This window comes from Cyanistes caeruleus, chromosome 5 (genome assembly GCF_971803275.1).
Source record: "Cyanistes caeruleus chromosome 5, bCyaCae1.hap1.1, whole genome shotgun sequence".
Taxonomy (NCBI): Eukaryota; Metazoa; Chordata; class Aves; order Passeriformes; family Paridae; genus Cyanistes; species Cyanistes caeruleus.
In genome coordinates this window covers 27523468-27542322 of record NC_141705.1, presented here as the reverse complement: position 1 = coordinate 27542322, position 18855 = coordinate 27523468, and the positions used below count along the sequence as shown (strand labels likewise).

The window sequence follows — 18855 nt, the reverse complement described above, 5'->3', positions numbered from 1 at the left end:
TGGTCGTTCCTTCAAGCCGTTCCCAATCGGAGCGACACAATCTAATACATAAAATTCAGAAACTTTAAAAATTGTAAAACTTTGATTGTGCTAATATGTATAAAACCAGAATTGATGTTTTTAATTTACAAATACTGCAATTTCACACAATTGCAGTACCTGTACTGTTGTACATTTATTACTACTTCCTGAAAATATTTTTCCTCCGTGCATGTCAATTCTGTCTCTCAGCAACTTTTGGGAATGAGATCAGAGGAATGTTAACTCATAAACAGAAAAACAAAGCTTAAGGGCTGACAAAACTAACAGAAATGAAAAGGGAGGCAAATCTGATGCTCTGTAATCAGTAAGAACAAATTTCTTTTTGCAAAGTAAAAATGCAGCTGCTAGTTAGATAATTCAAGCCCGGGAAAAAAATGAGTTAGAAAATCTTGTATCAAACTCAATGTACTCACTGGTACTGAATGATAGGAGGACCTGTTATAGAGTTGAAGGAGGGTCTGAGTAAACTGATTTAAGAAGATAAAAAACACATAAATTAAAAAGGTGAGGCTAAAAAAAACCACCCAGACTTTAGGAAACAAGTGTCAGGACAGTGTTTTATGAATAATTCAAGTTAAGAAACAAAACCAAGGTTCAGATGTTTTATTTTGTATGGTTGGTTTTGCTTTGAGGTTTTTTTTTATGGTCTTTGAGGTTCAGACAAGACAACCTTCTGTTTTCAGCCGATAACATCCTTAAAAAATGTCAATGCTTTTCCTCCTCAATAATCAAGCTCAACAATTAAAATAAATCCTCATATATCACATAATGCATTTAATTTGGATAGCAAGCCTATTAGAGAGAGATGTTTAGGGGTTTTTTTAAGTGTAAGAGACTTCTGCAGGCAGTAATAGTTTGGTATGCTTAGCAATATATTTGCCTGAAGACCTTCTAGCATTTACTGATTACAGCACAGAATATGTCCGATTTTAGATTTTTTTTCTTCTCCAGAAACATTTGTGATCAAAAATTTCATATTCAATAGTAAGAAATAATACCTGCTGAACAAATACGCTGTTCAAATGACTGGCAAGTCTCCGCGCAAACTGCTCACGCAGGTCACTAAACCGCTGCTGCTGCTGCTTCACTGCATGAAGCATATCATGTCCTACAAACAGAAAGGACTTTAGAGTGTACAAAATTCAGAGTCATATATTGTACAGGGGAACCAAGAGGACCAGAGGTTACAATTCCTTCAATCAACAGAAGAAAATCTGAGACTAGTTGCAAGGCACTACCACAGTAAATTTTGTTTGTTAGACAGTAGTCTAATAAAAACATTACCTGGACGAAGAGCTACATTCATACATTGCAGAAGGGCATCTGCTGCATTAGTGCAGGCCTCAATGCCTCGAGAAGATGTCAGATCTCCCTCTTGAAGGGCCTTTATATGGCCCTTAGCCAGATCCATGTGATTCTACAAAATAATGGATAGTATTGTCCATAAACTGAAAGCAAATTAGTCTGCTATGCTAGTGAACCAAGAAGAATAAATACAATTTCATCATTATAACTTACTGAAAATAGTGCAACAACAAAATAGAAAAATAAGCTAATTTTTTTTTTAAGGAACCTCATCCTAAAGAGGATAGCAACCTAAAAGAATTTTATACCTGACATGAGCAACCACAGTAAACATAACAAAAATGCTTACCACCAAGAACTCTATCTCTGACAGTAGTTTAACATTATTTGTGTTGCTGAGATGAATTAGGTGATTGCTTTCTGAAATTTGATCCATTTGCTCCTTTACACTCTGAAGCATTTCTTCATAACTGCTCAGCTTTAGCTCAATTTGGTCTACTTCCTTTAGAGCTTCATCCAACAGCTTCATCAAGATATTCACCTGTTTCTCTGAGGCCATAATAGACTGAATATTTGCCTGTATAGAAAATAAATTCACATTTTAGAAGACATTTTTATATCTCAAAAGCATTCTGATATCACCTTTTCCCTCTATAACTGTCTAATAATTTCCAAAGTTTACAAAACTCTTGATGAAATCAACAAAACAAAATAATATAAGCCATAGTGTTACTGAATACAACAGAAATTCCTCAATTTATGACACTCCCTTGTTTCAAAGAGATAAGATACCAAGCCAAAACTTTGCTCAAGTTCTTGGAGCTGAAGTACTGGAGAAAAACAAAAACAAAAAGCCAAACAGTAATCCCTGCTATACAAGAACATTTTCAGTAACGAATAAAAAAGTACATAGGTGATAAGTTCAGATTTTCTGTCACAAGATCAGCCATCACCATGATAGCACTAATTTTCAAAATATACACCAAACACATGACAGTTTGAGGAGGTTATTGATGACTCCCTCAAGTCTGTATCCCCTGCATCTCCTCAGTCCTCCAAGTGACCTCTGTAACACTGGGTTGCCTAGACAGATCATGTTAACTACCTTTTCAGAGAATGCAATGTGGTCAGAATCAAAGAGAACCATTCGACATGCTGGCACACTGTGCATTAGAAGGAATGTTTACCCCATCTAGCACTTGCAGCTCTCTTGACAACTTCTCTGCAAAGGCTTCAGCATTAGCAATAGCATATTCACATCCTTCCATCATTATTTCAATATCCTGTTCCTCTCTTGCATTTAACTCTTGGTATTCATCCACAGCTTCTTCATCACCTCCTGCTACGCTTTGATTCTCTCCACTTGGAACAGATTCTTAGGCAGGGAAGGAAAATAAAACACATTATCAAGTCCAGAAAGTCACAAGCATTTTAAGAGTACTTCAGTATGCGTAACTATCTTTAAGCAAATTAATCCATTAAACAACTCTCCTAAAAAGCACCTGCTGCCTATGAACACATTTTTTCAAGTCTCAGTCTTCCACACATTTCATTACAATTTCCAGAACTGATTACCAACAGCGATGTTTTCCAAATTATGTAACATAAGCAAAACATTGTTATCCACCTTCCTTTATTCCAAGGAACAAACCTAGTCTCAGTTTATTCACCTCTTACGCTGGTAACCAGCATCAGAATATTATTACATTATTATAGTCCATTTGTTAGTGGAAAATCAGCACAAGCTAGATTCTCTATTTTGGTTGACAGAGCATTAGGGAAACATACTGAAGTCGATTAAGATACATACCACTGAATAAATAAAAGTTATCTTGATGTTCAAGATGAGTTTCACAGCAAGAAAATCAGTACAGAGTTAAGTGAAAATCAAATAAACAATGGTTTCATTAACTATGATTTCTCACAGCAGTGCTTAATAAATTTAACAAGTCACTCAAAGGCTGAAAAATTAATATCAATGCAGTCCACCTAGAAACTGTTTAGGACATCTGAAACATCTCTCTTATCTCTAGCAACTTGAAAAGCTAACCAAAGCACTAAAAAACAAACAAACAAACGAAAAGCAGAAAAGCATATTATTTAAGAAAACTCCTTATAAGACAAAATAAAGGAAAAAGGTGTTACGCACCTTCTGCAACTTTAGGAAGTTCTGAAGAATTAAAAGGTATGGAAAAGCAGAGGAAAGGAAGCAGAGAATGTTAGCTAGACAAAGCACGAACAGTGTGTATACATTTAAGTGGCAATAAGTTTGAGTGTTTTATTATTGCACAAACTTGAAATGTTAGATGTTGGTTTAAAACAAATTCCGGTCAACACCAAAATACAGAAATATTATTCTTCCTCTTTCACATTTCTAATTCAATTTTTTCAATCTAAATATCAGTAGTTTCTCCGCTTCTGACAGACCCCATGGGATATACTCTTATTTGCTAAGCTTTAATATAAAATGTTAAGTATTAAAAGATACTGTAACCATAAAAATATTTATGACAGGATAATTTCTATCTTGTTTGATAGAAAGCCTTCCTAACAACCAATCAGTCCCATAAATTGTAATAGAGTCCAACACAATTTAGCACATGCCTCACAGTCTGTGAACTTGAAATCCCAAGTAAAACCCCATTACCTTCTAGAATGCTGCAGACATGCACTTTCTAAAGCACTTTTCTAATTCAGGGAAAATGTAAATAAGAACAAAAGCAGATTTGTTACACATTTAGACCTACCAGTTCTTGGAAGTAGATTTTGTTCAGAAAACAGAATGTCTTAGAAATACAGTAAGTTTATCAATATTTAGACCGTCATTAATTAAGTATTTTGTCTTGGTTCTCAGTTTTCTAACAGAAAATCTGTTATATAGCCATCTTGCTTATCTGAAGACTTAGAAAATATAAAGTTGAAAAATACGAAAACCCATCAGGATTAAGAGTATTTTTTTTTAGTATATCTGTTTTAGTAATTACTAAACTTTATACTACAAATACAATTGTAGAAATTTACCTTCCAACAGCTGTGAACTAACATTAATAAAGTCAATTTTCTTTCTAAGGTATCTCTGATTAAGTTTCCAGATACATGAAATGAAGGTGTTCTTTTCCACTGTGCTGCTTGCAACCCATTTGTACACTTTGTCAAAATGCAAATCAAATTCAGGACTCTCCTGCAAAAGACAAAATATGTTACAGGCTCCACAGTCAAATGATTCTCTAAGTAGCAGAGATTGTCCACATATTTAATTACTGAGATGATAAGATAAAAATTAAATTACACGGATGCCAACCTTAAGATCATACGGCAACTTTTGGGCCCTCATGCACCTTAAAATAGTGAAAAACCAGAATCCATGCTATGACAGCAGTATTTTGTCAAGGCAGGTAAGACTAAACACAATACAAAGATGTGTAAGATTTTCAACGAGGTTTGTGACAGCAAATGAATTTAAGTGGCCATAAATAGGTTGCTCTGTTGTTCTGTGGACAAGTCCACCATATCAGGACTGTACACTTCCAGCTCACCCTCAAGCTTATATACTGCTCATTAAGAACTTTTTAAGTGTCCAGCCAAAAAGCATCACATGTAGCTGAAAATTTTGGACATTTTGAGAAATTTATGACTGTCATTAGTAGAACAGTCATAAATTTTCTTACTGGAAATTAAGCTTGGGTGAAAAAATTTACAGAAGACTTAAACACATACTACTGGTCCTTAGCAGATGCTCTCTACAGTCACTGAGAGATCACTACAACTAGCAGGGCAGATATTAAGACTACTGCTATTAAACTATATCTAGACTGCTCTTACTCAATTTACCAGGGTTATATTCTTGTAAAGGCTGAAAGGAAATATGGGCACAGGCAGCACAGGAATGTATCATCTTAATAAACCTGTTATCAATCTAATTTTTAAAGCAGCCAGTATGGAGGAAATCAAGTCTAACTTGGAATGTAGAGGATGTTGTGATCAGAGGACTAAACAAAAAAGTGACACATACTTTAACAGCATCTTTGGCATCAACAATAGCAAGGTCTCGAAGTGCCCATGCAGTCTGCCTTTTGTAAAAATCTCCCTTGTCAGATTTTTTCACTTTTACCACGTTTACTTGGACTGGTCGTTCCGTTGTCACTATTAAATGAAGTAAGACAGTAATATCAAAACACACATACTACTTTCACATCCGTTTCTGCTGCACTTCAACTTCTCAAACAAATTATCTGTGGGAGAGATTTTGCAGTATTTATTTGATGAAAGAGACCCTTTGAAACATTTTTATCCACAATAACCACAGCTCAGTTTAGGTCTCAACCAATCAGGTATACATCTCTGTACAGCCTGTGAGGTAATGAACCCAATTCACAGCTGTTTCTTTGATACGGCAGGTCTTGGACCATGACCATGTAACTGACAAAGCACAGACATAACTGGAGAGTACAGTCAGAATAAAAACATTTTCAGACATTTTTCAGTCAAAGAATATTCCAGCAAGCTAATTTATTGACAGGTAAACCCAAGGCACCTAATTTTTTAAAGAGATATAATGTAACAAACACACACTTAAAAGGACATTAGAACTCAATTCAGTTGCTGTGCCTTTCCTTGGAGTCTGACGAATATTCTTTAAAGCATTTTATTTAGGCTTATCAGCTTAGATGATTACTAAACCCTGTTTTAAGCACTACATAAAGCCTGCTTCAGAAGCTCACCAGTCCCAAAAGAATCATTTTTGATTCTGACAATGAAATTACAATAAGATCTGTCAAAAAAAGTAGTGGGCTTTGTTTCTTTTTTTAGTAGAAGCACCATGAAAGTACAAGCTGTAACTAATTTTCTCCATTTGGAATGGAAAGCACCCGTTTTACACAAGTCAAGAATAAGGATTGTACATGAAGCTAAAACAAATGCAACCAAGTAAAAAACAAAGGTGAAGATAAGAAACACAGTGTGGTTTTCCCATGTACCTGTGGCACACAAAAAGCAGTTCCTCTTCTTTTTGCCTGCTTTGCACACGTTCACAATGCTCAATAAACGTTCATCATTGGGAGTGAAAATATCCCTCTGCAAAGCATGCTTGATTGCAGTCATTTTCTCTCAGCTGAAAGATTTGAGGAGGTAAAAATAAACTCCAGCATGTTTAACAGACACACACAAAAAAAGAACCAGTCATGTGCTTACAGTAACCATGGAATTTTAAAATTCAATTTTACAGGTAACTTAATGACTTGTAATCTAGACAGGCATGACTTGGGCAGAAAACCAGACCACTTAAGGAAAAAATAAAAAAAGTTTACTCACTTATTTTAATTAAAAAAAAGTAATTTATTGACACCCAGATGATCCTTCAGCTTAATTTAACCGAGTACAAAATGTTTCTTTGTAGTAGAGGGAAATACAAGGCATTAACATAAAAAAGTTGAAACTGGAATCAAGAAAAAAAGACCATCCAATGCTCAAGCTTGTAGAATTCAATCACAAACAAAAAGCACAAAAAACAACAAACAAAACAAAACCAGAAATCCTGCCAAGCTCCAGAAAATTAAGGAACTGGCAATATTCACTTGATTCACAACAGTTCCTCACACTACATAGAGATTTTATCTAGACTGGACAGAGAAACACGTTAGACATCACATTCCAGTGTTTTTATTTAAGAAGTTTCAATATTATTTGTGCCTTAAAATTCTACAGTGCATTAAAAGCATGATTTAGTACACGACATGCCACACTGCTTGATGCTGAGACAATATATGGAGTAAATTTCAGGTTGGCTTGTCTTGAAGATGCTTGAGTTGCTTCCTCTAATAAACTCACAGAAAAGACAAAATCTTGGGCACTACAGTAATTTTGAAGATTAGTGACTCAAGAACTTTGTGCACACAAGGGCCACCATGTCAAAGTGGAAGCAGTACTGTCAAGTGCACAGAGCTCAGGGCACACTGTTTATGACAACCTATGGCAATGCACCACTCCATAGCTGCTAATAATTTTCCTTCTCTTCATCAAATGCTGGGACCACCTTTTGTTTCCCAAATTGTACCAGGATACCATTCCTGTTACTCTTCAACAAATGCGTAAGATGAACACACAAAATACCAATAATCTGCTGCGTTTCAGATTCAGATGCCTCTTTCCTTCCTTATTTACAATTTTATCTCCTGCTCTAAGTCACAATCAAACTGCTAAAAATTGCTAACTCTCCCATTTCAGTGCTAACACAAGTTGTTCAGGTTAGGCAGAATACACCTTTCACATAAAGCATAGCATGATAAATCTGAAATCCAACACTGGCTCTCACATACAGTTTAACTTCTGAGTTACAAACTCAGTACCTTTCGTCACAGCCACCAAAATCTTCACAGAGTGCCAGCACCAAGTGCAAAATTAAGCTTTTCACACTTGAATCCTGCTGTCTCAAAGGAACACAGAATTTAGACTAAGGAGCTGGAAATAAAGCTCCTTCCTCAGAAAAAAATCTTCAAGAAAGCAGAGACCACACGAGACTCAGAAAAATCCCTTTAGACATTGCTGCGTTTTTCCCTGTAATGTTCCAGACAAAGGCTACGTGAAATCTGCCAGAGACTTCACATCACAGACGCGGCCTGTCCAGGAAACACACGCCAGATGGGGCATAGCAATGGGGCACAGCAATGTGGTAAGGCTGCTCGGCGCTGCTTGGCCTCCCTTAAGCTGCAAACAGGAAAAGACGCTACTCCCGCATCCTGCCGGCTCAGACGTAACTCAAGGGCAGCCCAACCACAGCATCCCCGGCAATCAATCAAAAGATCAGTAATGTAACAGAAAAACTCAGAAGAGCTACCTAGAGCAGCGGCGGCCTGCCGAGGGCCCGTCTGACACCGCTTCACTGCCTCCCACCTGCGAGTACCTCACAAGCGGCTCCGACCCGCTCCCGCCCCGAACCCGGCGGCACGGCACCGCGACAGCCCCCGCGCCCGGGCTGGGGGAGGGGCGGAGGGTGCCGGGGCCTCCTCGCTCTCACCGCGGCGCCGGGAAGGGCCGGGAAGGGCCGGGAAAGGGCAGGGAACACCGGGCAGAGAACACCGGGCAGGGACGCGGCTCCTCCCGCCACGGCTTCCGCCCACGTGACGGCGGCGCGCGGCTCGGGGCGGGCTGCCCGCGCAGCGCCCCCTGGCGGGGAGGCGTGGGGCGCGGCGGGCGAGCCGAAGTGACGTCAGCGTTCTCGAGTGACGTCACGTCAGAGGCACTGAGGGCGTGCAGGTCTGTTGGGGGACACAAGAGTCCACAAAAGAAATGCAGGTTAGCTTGGTGTTAAAAGATGCATTCAGTGCATTACAGTGTTAAACAATCTCAATTTCGAATTACAATGTCCAGCTCTGACTGCATGCTGTAATTCCATTTGGCCACAGCATCAGGACTAACAGCGCTTCACAAAATCAGCAAAGTCGAAAGAGACTTTTAGGGTCATCAAGTCCAACCATCCACCCAGCACTACCACTGCAACCCCTAAACCATTAAACCTTATCACTCAGTACTAGATCCAGACACCTTTTAACCACCTCCAGGGGTGGTGACTCCACCACCCCAGGCAACCTATTCCAATGCCTGACAACACTAACAGTGAAAAGAAATTCTGATATCTAATCTGGATATCCCCTGTCTGAGCTTTAGGCCATCTCCTCTTGTCCTCCCACTGCAGGCTCAGCAGGAGAGACCAAACCCCTCCCCACTACAGCCTCCTTTCAGGGAGTTGTAGAGGGCAGACAGGTCCCTCCTGAGCCTTCTCCAGGGTAAACAAACCCTGCTCTTCCCCACAGGACATGTTTTCTACATCCTTCATGAGCCTTGTTGCCCTTCACTGGACTCACTCCAGCACCTCAATTTCCCTTTGAAAGTGAGGAACCCAGAACTGGACACAGCAGTCGAGGTGCAGCCTCACCAGTGCCGAGTACAGGGGGACAATCCCTGCCCTGCTCCTGCTGGCCACACTATTGCTGACACAGGCCAGGTGCCATTGGCCTTCTTGGCCACCTGGGCACTGCTGGCTCATGTTCAGCTCATAATTTATGAACAGCATTCAGATTTTTGCTTTGCTCCTAGGTAGAAGAATCTGGACTAATTGACAGTCTTTGATGTCAGTGATAATCCAGATGGGAAAATTATACTGGGACTAGATTTAGGATTTGGCATCTAACCACGAGAATTTGTAGCCACTGATGAATTCTGTGAAAACTCGAACTACCTTCCCTGTGGCAGAACTTCTCCACATGATTAACAGACTTACCTAATTAGCACTGTTAATGTAATGGAGTGCAGAGTTAAGGACAGACTGAAATCATTCCAGATTACTTGAATTGTGTATGATATATTTGCTTTAGGTAGTAGCTGATAAAATGTATTTGTGAGGCCATGACCAATAAAGAACAGCAGAGAACATCCTTTCCAAGGGATTATTCTAAATTGCCAGTATGTGGACTTCCAACATGTAGAACTGTGATTCTGTAATTCCTGTATCATATTTCCATTTAATCAGAAGAATTGAGATGAGCTCAGTTGATTACAGCTAACATCACCAACATTGTGGGTTTGCGCCCCATATGGGCAATACATTTAAGAGCTGGATTTGATAATCCTTGTGTGTCCCTTCCCAGAATATTCTGTGATTAAACATGACTGACCAATTAAGGCTTGCTGAAGGTACTTTTATTTTCTGATTTACAAAACAACATGCTGTATAAGTCTATAATATATAATTCATGAGGGCCATGGTTAAAATGAAAGTCATAATTTGGTAATTTCTCAATTCAGCCACAAAATGTAACTGTCTCTGTCTAGATCTATAAAGACTGGACAAGGCAGCCATAAAATACTGGACTAGGTTTCATAAAGCTGTTGTTATTAGCAGAACCCTCTAGTTTCCTATCTTTTAGCTTTAATCGTACTAAAGGAAGAAAGAAACCACAGAAAAATGTACTTTTTACTGCTAAAATGTGTTTACACATTAAAACTGAAGTGAGATCATCTATCAAGATGCACAGTGCCATCCTCTCCCCCTCTGCTTCAGCTTTTCACAGATGCTCTTTTAAAAGGGTATTTGATCTTCCAATACTGACTTTAAGTTATGACAAAATATTCTTAAATTACATATGAAAGATATTAACTAATGATACATAATACAATCACTTTACTAGAAAAATATTTATATGCTGAAAGTGACTGAAGGTATTGGGAAATAGGTAGCAAAAGGGAAAGCAATATAGGCTTGTGTTGGAAAGAGGTACATTAGTACATGTATGACTCCAAAACACAAAGGAGAAGTATGAGAACCTAGAAGGAACAGTCTAGAACAGGTTCCCTGTTCTGCTTCACTTCCAAAACTTTTTTTTAAAATGCTGCACTGACCTGTATTTGCTTAATTTAAGATTCAAGAGAAGATTAGTTATCCATGGTAGGAGAGGAGAATTTCTGCTTTAAATAAATAAAATTTAAATAAATAAAATTTAAATAAATTCTAGGTTTTCCCATAGTCTTAATTCTGATGTTGGCTTGAGCGTTTAAAAATACATATATATATATATATATATATATATATATATATCAAAAAAAACACCTATCTTATGACAACTTCTGCTCCGCTTCTGCCTGTTATGTGAGCATGACATAACTCACTTCTGTTTGCTTATGATCACTCTTCTTCATTTTCTTCTCTCTGGAACAGACTTGGCTAATAGCTATTCCTGTCTTCTGAAGAAAATCTGCATTATATCCTCAATCTCATGTATTCTTTCCATCATGTAATTGAAACCTTTTAAAAGAATGCTACAGAAGCATTTGTGTTAATCCTTTACTTCTGTAAGTTTCTTCCTATTCAAATTTTGTAGAATTCTTCCAGGATAACTAGATGAATCCCCAGATACTTTATTTCAAACTACATTCCATTTATCTAACGTCAGGAAGTGTGATGTAGGAAATAATTCCGCATTAACTGAAAGATGAGCTATTTAGGCTGTTGAGTCTTTTCCATTCATAATTTAGCATATTCTCTATGTCCTGTGGTGCAGCTGTGCTTTGCTCACCACAAAGTGACAGTGTCCCTCAGACTTCCCAGAGCACTTACAGGCAATTACAGTGCCTGGGTAGTTGACATCTTATAGAGAACTGCATTTAAAGTAAGGAATCCCTAGATTAGGTCCACAAAGATCTTTTAAACTACTCTTCCTTTTGACAGGAACTGAAGTAATTTACATTGTCCCTGGTTTTTTTTCATTCCTTTTGCTCAGACTGACTGATCAGTTAAGAATGTCTGAAATATGATATTATCAGACAGAAGAATTTCCAGAGAGATTTGAATTGCATATTCTTCCACATAAAATGCAGGTTTATGTCTTCCAATATAGTCCATTACATATTTATATCATAGAAGAATTAAAACATGTAAGCTGCCGATGAAAGTCCATTAAATATGCTTGAACATTATAGTAACTTTTTATTTATCATCAATTTCTGAAATGACAAGGACATTTATTGGGCAAGAATTCAGTATGCATGTACTTTATTTCAAAAGAATGCTCTGAAGTGCTCATTTTTAGAGTTCTATGTTTATTACAATTACAAGGTGAATGATGAAAGCTTTTCCACCCAGAAACATTTCCTTGTGCCTGTTAAGCAAAGAACTTGTAGATATTGTGGAAAACATTGTGACCTCAGCAACCAATACACAATTCAAACAAGACAATGTATCATAGATAGCAGTAGCATGAATTATACTTTCTATATAAGATGGTTTTGTGGAACCTGGATGCTGGGTGAATACTTCTTGCAGATAATAATCAAACATCACAACACAGCTACTTGCACAGGATTATCCCAAAGACATTCTCAAAATAACAATTATATTGTGCGACCAATCACTAAAATTACAATTTTTCTCTCTAACAGCACTTAGGTGGCAAATTTAAGACCTAAGTCCTTAAAAATTCCAGATGATTTGTGTTACCCACATAAACTGCCCTCAGAGCTGTCTTACTACACAGTAATAATTATTAAGATCTGTGTTAGAACCAATGTAATTTGCAATATATGCCTAGAATAAATATTTATTAATACGAACTAATCAAAGGTATGGGCTTTCCTATGTACATGCAATAAGATAACATTTAAAAAGTAGAAAGCTGTACATTTTACAGGTTTTCAAATATATTCTCACTTAACTTGATGTTATTTCAATTTGGAATACAACGTATTTGCACAAATATTTTCAAAGATGGGAGTTCACATGAAAGACAAAAGCAAAGTACAAGGCACAGTACAGCACAGCACCCTTGCACAGCTATCCCATTTTAGAGATGGCAGGTGCTGAGAGAGGACACAAACTCTGATTTACTGGGAGCTGACATCACTCAGCTCCAGGTCCATACCCGGTCTAGTCCCCAGCCTGCCTTCCTGAACTCTCATGGCTGCCAAAGGAGAAAATTAGTTTTCTCCTGCAGGACATTCTGACCAGAAGCTTCTCTGAATGGAGATTCTTTCGGGTTGGTGTTGCAATCTTCTCCCTACAACAGGTTGGCATTATTTTATTTACCAGCCAGCTAACTCGGCTGACTGACACTGGGCAGGAACAGTATGCTTCTAATTAACATTGTTCCTCTTCAGCTTCTGTTCAACACAACTGCAACTTATCCTCTGTTTCTACCATAGCATGCTGCTATCACAAGTTCAGCTGCTACATTTTGTGAGCTGTTCCAAACCCCTCAAGTAGACTCCACCGCATAGAAAATGTAGCTCTAAGTACTAATGTGCCTTTATGTAGTGCACTGAATATGCTTACACCTTGCTAAAAACTGGTGAAAATAATTATCAATATTGTATGAATTTTGAAAACTCTATCACTTGCCTACAAAGTAATTGTAGTAGTGAATAACTACTGTTTATGTAGTGTTTTCTTATATTTTGGTTCAGAGATAGAGACAATTTCTATTCCCTAACTACACCTGTTCAGAAGCAATGAAGGGCAAGAAAGGAGACATTAGTGATACGGAAGTTCTGAAAGATCTGACAAATAAAGCAATGCTGCTTAAGAACATTTGTTTTCTAAGACAATATCACAAATACTGTGAAGGCCAAAGGGAGTACTAAATGTTCTCTGGGAAAAATAATATAGTTGCATAGGTGAAAAGTTGGTCCCATGGTACCTGAACGCAGTACTCCTATCCATCAGGATGAGAACTGGATTCTTGAAGGGATGTAGATGTGATCTCTTTAATGGAATTCTGTGTTTCAACACATTTGGAAATGTGCATCATTCTCATATAGAACTCAACTGAATACTTTTTTTTTCCTACTTCCAAAACATAAACTGTTAATGCTCTTAATGCTGCAAAAGTATTTCAAGCTAATAATGAAAGATAATTTATACCTCCATGAATATATAAGCAAATGCCGAGCTCTGCTTACATAAGCAATCCCCACTGACCATGACAATTACTGGTTCTATGTTTCCAGTCTCTTGTATGTATAAGTATTTGCTAGAGTGAGAAACTCTTAATATATATAAATGAATTATCAACTATTTATGTAAAAAGTATGCTCCACTTTTTACTTACATGTAAAATTAAAGAGGAGACACTGCATACCGGTTACTAACTTTTTGATCAGATGGTTTATGAAATGCTGGTCAGTGAAAGTCAATCAGTCACCTTAATGTTAGAAAATACAACTTTAGGACAAACGACAGAGTGAGAGGCATAGAAGGTTGAAAGCATAGAAGCAAACCCTCATAACTACTAAGAAATCTCTATTACTGGATGACCAGATTGAATCATCATTTAGATAGGTGTCATCAAAGTTCACAATCTTGAAGTCCTTCTTAAGGTACATCGCATTCAGTTCGTTTAGTGTTCGAGCAAAGGTATATTTAGATGCACAACTATATGCTTCCATATTGTAGACTTTGTTGAAATGCATATCAAAATATGGATTATCCTAAAAATAAAAAAAAAATAAAAATAGAGAGACAATGAAATTACTACATGCATTACAGTGTTAGAATTGCAGTCTGTTGTTCTCTGCCCAGCTACCTGCAGGGCTTTTTCTCAATATAATGGGCTCTAAAGGACTTCACATACCTCTGTTATTCATCTTAAACAGTCTTTTAAAACTTTAAAAAGTAGCAGCTGTAATTCTTTGTCACTGGGATTTTTTTCTGAGTAAAACTTTCTACGTTTGCTCAAGCAATACACTGTATTTTATCTGGATTGTACAGTCTCGTTTTGAACTGAATCAATTTGTTATGTTGCCTAAAACACAGTATATGAAAAGCACTTGTACTATAACTGTCTATGTCTGTGGGAGAAGTATATTGATTGCTCTTCCTGCCTCAGTTGTATTTCTTTGTGCTTTCTGGCTCTTTAACACAATTAATCCTAGCAGCAGATAAATTCTTTTAAATTCTACGGATATGAATACCTATTATGAATATTTATAGCAGTGTTAATTACCCCATGAGTCTGAGGTTCATTTAGGCTTCTCTTTAATCAAAAATGAGACAGATTTTGATCATCCCAGTTGTGAAAGGCTGAATAATTTCTGAAGAATATTTTAGCACAACACTTCAGAAGAAAGTCTCCATAAAAATGTTCAATGAAATTTTGTTTTCAAATACATTCTAAAATCTATTACATTAACTGCAGTTTACACTGGAAGATGCAGATGGAGAATTTTGTTACCAGTTATGATGACCAAATTAGAAAACACCCAGCTTCTGCCTCACATCTCAATCAGAGAGATGAAGGCTATTATAATAAACTAACAAACAAAAAAATCTTGCCTTCCTCTTTCCCTCCAACAGTACAAACGTGATGTGGAGCCTCTCACATGCAATAAAGCAAAAATTCCTTAGTAGCATAACTGTTTTTCAGACAATACATTTTAAGACTTGTATCCTGACTTGCAAAACAAGAAAAATATTCTCTATGTACATCATCCACACATAATATAACACTTACTGTATCTGCTTCTTTTCCATCAATCATCTCAAGATCTTTCAAAAACCACTTTTCAACTATTTCATATTTCTCCTCTCGGTCCACTCGCCAATGTTTAACCATACATATTTCTACTTCTTTACTTTTAGTTACTGCAAGAAAAAAGTAGTTTAGATATGTAAGTACTTCCCAAAGTTGCAATAATTAAACCATGACAGGCAGGGCTGTATAGGGCTATACTGGACTTGATAGCTTTATTTTGCACATATTTACGAGTAGTGCTGTGTTGTCAGTCTATGAAACCTGTCAGATTTTAGTAGATTTAGGATTTACCTTACCCACCCTGTGAAGAAAGAGTCTTCTCTGTTCAAAAGCCTTTCATGTGAATTCACTAGCACTTCAATGAAATCCTCGTTCTGGTACTGGGTCTGCATCATCCTACTTACTTCAAGAGGGAGACTTTTTGGGGTGCTGCAGTTAGAAAATTGCAAAACCTCTATCAAGGTTCTGTTATATGACTTGTGCTATACTTTCCAGTCTGTGAATGAAGTTCTCTAATGAAGCCGATACTGTTTTTAAGTAAAACTCCCTATAAAATATGTAAATGAAATTAACATTGACATTTTTTCTTAAAGCTTCAAGTTGTCCAGTGCTAAATTTAAAGAAATTAGTATTTTCCAATTTAGGCAGGAAATTAGATTAAAAAGAGCATGAAGATTCTCTTTGCAATAACTACCATTATTAATTGATTACCTTGAGTGCTGAGGAGGAGCCTGGATTTCTGTAACAGACTATTATGAGTGTGAAAAGTACCAGACTTGAACAATCTCCTGCACATCCAACTGCTGATGGCTGCAGGGCAGGCCACATTCCCAAGCTATCTGGTAGCCCAAGTTATGGTCAAGAAGCCACCTACACCTAGCAGGAGCACTTGGACTTCACAGCACAAGGCTAGGAACACAGGAGCAAAATGCTTTTATTTCTAAATACTGCCTGAATTTTTGAAGTCCCATTTTGAAACTTTATCAGTTTTACCTTCCTCCTGTTAAAAAAATCTCTTCTTCTCATCTGTTTATAAGAAAATGGTTATTAAATAACAACAAAGTATATATGTTGGTGATACTCCTTCTTGCCATTGCAAAGAAAAACAGTGGAAAATACATAAACTGATCATAATTTCTCTCAGCTTATAGCTTCCTGGTCCTATGAATCATAGTTACTCAATCATTTTTAACCAAAAGAATACAACTGTGTTATCTTCCATGGAAAAATTACAATGGGTTTCATTTGCAAGAAAATCTAGAAGATTAATCCTAGGAAGTCCTCTTCATACTTTCAGTTTCACCCATTTTGTTTGTTGGTTTGCTAGCTTGTAAGGGAATATGTTGTCCCTCCCTCAGATATAAAACTACAGGAAGCAAGCCCAAGCCCCTAGTCCTCTCAAAAATACAAAGGGATGTCTTAGGGGCCCCCAGCTCCCCACACTGCCACTGCTCCACCCCTCTGACAACAGAAATCCTATCACATAAGGACAGAGCACAGGTGAACTCAGACGTTTGGGTGGGCTATTTTCAGTTAAGAAAAAAAAATAAATTTTCCTGCATTTTACATACTGCTTGATCTTGCACTCAGTTAAAAGAGGCAAAAAAATCATATTATTTTTATAGAGAGCATGAGCTCAGATCTACCATGTCATTCTATTAGGCACTGAAAGCTTTGCTCAAGGAGGGCACAGCTATGGCAATACCTTCATGGGGGACAAAGTATTTCTTAAAGCCTTTCATGGGCTAAACACTTTTTCCAATGTCTCTGTAGGAGGATAAAATAGTCTCCCCACCATTCTTTCTTGGGTACATCAATACTGGGTTGTGAAAATCCCTGAATGAGGTTGCATTTCAGTTCTATGTTCTTCCAGGGTTTATCATCTGTTTTGTGAAAGGATACTGTCACCTCGGTGCAAGAACTGGGACTTGCTGTTGTGAAAAGGAAAGGAAATAGTGTTGGCCATATGGCAAAAAAAAAAAAAAGATTGCTCAGTTACTCACAGCAGGATTTTTTTATAACACACATTTCAAAAGGCATAGACCTCTGAAGTTCTGCCTATTAACTGACTGATTTTTTTCTTTTTTTTAATGGTAATTTGAAATCAACAGAAACACACAGAGGTTGCATTTGCATGGATAAGATTTTAGATAATGTGTTTTGCTCCTACAGAATCACCACAGAACACAGTAGTTGCTGGCAGCTGGATGCAACCCATCTTTCAGAATCAGATTTCCACTCTACTCACCGCTTACTCGACTGTGCCTGAATATATTAAGAGAGTTTAATATTGATAGTGGAGAGATCCTACTCTTAATACTCTACATGAGTTTTCCTTTATGTCTTTAGAGACTTCCAATCTGATTAGAGGCTTATGTAATGGTGTGTTCACCTCTACCTGAAAAAGAAATTTTTAGTAAATTTTTAGTAAAGATTTTAAAGGTGCATAATGTTATTTCTCCTTTTTGGATGTTTCACAACAGTGAACTGCCTATAGATCTCCAACATGCAACTAAAAATACTTCTACTGATAGTTTCATAAACTATGAATGAGATTGGCATTTCTGTATGTTTAGAAGCCCTATGATATACAGGAATTAATTCCTTAAAACTATTTTCACAGTTCTAACATACAATGCTTGTTCTACTAAAATTAAAGGATTACAGGGAACATAGCTGGCTCAGAGTTTCCAATAATCAGTAAATAATCAGCTCATGTATTCTAAGGACTTCAGTTGTTTAGAAAAGATAATGAACATAGAATACTGGATGCCATCTATGTCTCAAGTACGCAGATTATTTCTACAGATTTGGAACCTGAAGAGGAAACAGACTGAAAGAATCATTCACTTCAACCTAACTGCTTACAGATGACATTTCTCCTTTTAGTATTTTTCAGTGGTTTGAAATAATTATTCAAAAGCTCCACACAGACAAAAACACACACACACACAAACAAGCTTTTCTGAAACCTATATGAAATAGATGGTTCACTTGAAAAGAAATTTAGAAAATAGCCACATAATTACCACTTAAAGCAATCTTGTTCTAATCGAAGTTTGTGCTAATTACTAACTCCAATGTGTATTTATTTAAAGCACAAGTCTAATTTGTTGTTCGAAGTGTAATAGGGACAAAATGACGAACATTAGACCAAGACGAGGGATACTGCAAAAAATTTATAAATGTTTCCTGCAATGTTAAGTTTTCTGTAGAAACCTGATTAGAACTACTGTAAGGGTTTGCTCTTTCCGGAGCAGTTCAGGCGCTCGCAGCACTGCCACGGCCAGAGCGCTGCCGCAGCTGCGGGGCAGATGCCGCTATTCCCCGCCGCTGTCCAAACCGGAGCCGGCGGGAACGAGAACCGGGACACAACGCCGTTTCGGGGGCTGCTGGCGCCGCGGGAGCAGCGAGCTGCGCTCCGTGCTCCGCCGAGGGGACGGGCCGGCAGCGCCGAGCCCCGGCTCCGCTCCCCGCATCCCCCCGCTCCCAC

The 18855-nt window shown here is 37.7% G+C and overlaps 2 protein-coding genes and 1 long non-coding RNA gene across 13 annotated transcripts in view; 1 reads left to right on the top strand and 2 right to left on the bottom strand.

Moving 5' to 3' along the window:
• The window catches only part of EXOC1 (exocyst complex component 1), a 27385-nt gene extending 18838 nt beyond the window's left edge, over positions 1-8547 (bottom strand). For 2 of the 11 annotated variants that reach the window (XM_023925196.2, XM_023925198.2), the window contains exons 1-10: positions 8180-8467; positions 6324-6457; positions 5360-5490; positions 4369-4528; positions 3497-3517; positions 2535-2722; positions 1697-1924; positions 1327-1459; positions 1041-1150; positions 456-509 (exon numbers count right to left, since the gene is read on the bottom strand). In XM_023925196.2, coding sequence (XP_023780964.1) covers positions 456-509; positions 1041-1150; positions 1327-1459; positions 1697-1924; positions 2535-2722; positions 3497-3517; positions 4369-4528; positions 5360-5490; positions 6324-6447 — 1149 coding nt within the window. In that variant the 5' untranslated portion in view covers positions 6448-6457; positions 8180-8467. Of the gene's footprint in view, positions 1-455; positions 510-1040; positions 1151-1326; positions 1460-1696; positions 1925-2534; positions 2723-3496; positions 3518-4368; positions 4529-5359; positions 5491-6323; positions 6458-8179 lie in introns of all 11 variants that reach the window. The other 9 variants (XM_023925199.2, XM_086890095.1, XM_086890092.1 and 6 more) reach the window with 8 other exon arrangements.
• LOC147652999 (uncharacterized) overlaps positions 8545-18855 on the top strand; it is a 26192-nt gene continuing 15881 nt past the window's right edge. Inside the window, exon 1 of the long non-coding RNA XR_015287086.1 lies at positions 8545-8637. This is a non-coding gene — a long non-coding RNA (uncharacterized LOC147652999). The remainder of the gene's footprint in view (positions 8638-18855) is intronic.
• EXOC1L (exocyst complex component 1 like) overlaps positions 11874-18855 on the bottom strand; it is a 7306-nt gene continuing 324 nt past the window's right edge. The window contains exons 2-3 of the mRNA XM_086890098.1: positions 15342-15472; positions 11874-14319 (exon numbers count right to left, since the gene is read on the bottom strand). Coding sequence (XP_086746224.1) covers positions 14056-14319; positions 15342-15472 — 395 coding nt within the window. The 3' untranslated portion in view covers positions 11874-14055. The remainder of the gene's footprint in view (positions 14320-15341; positions 15473-18855) is intronic.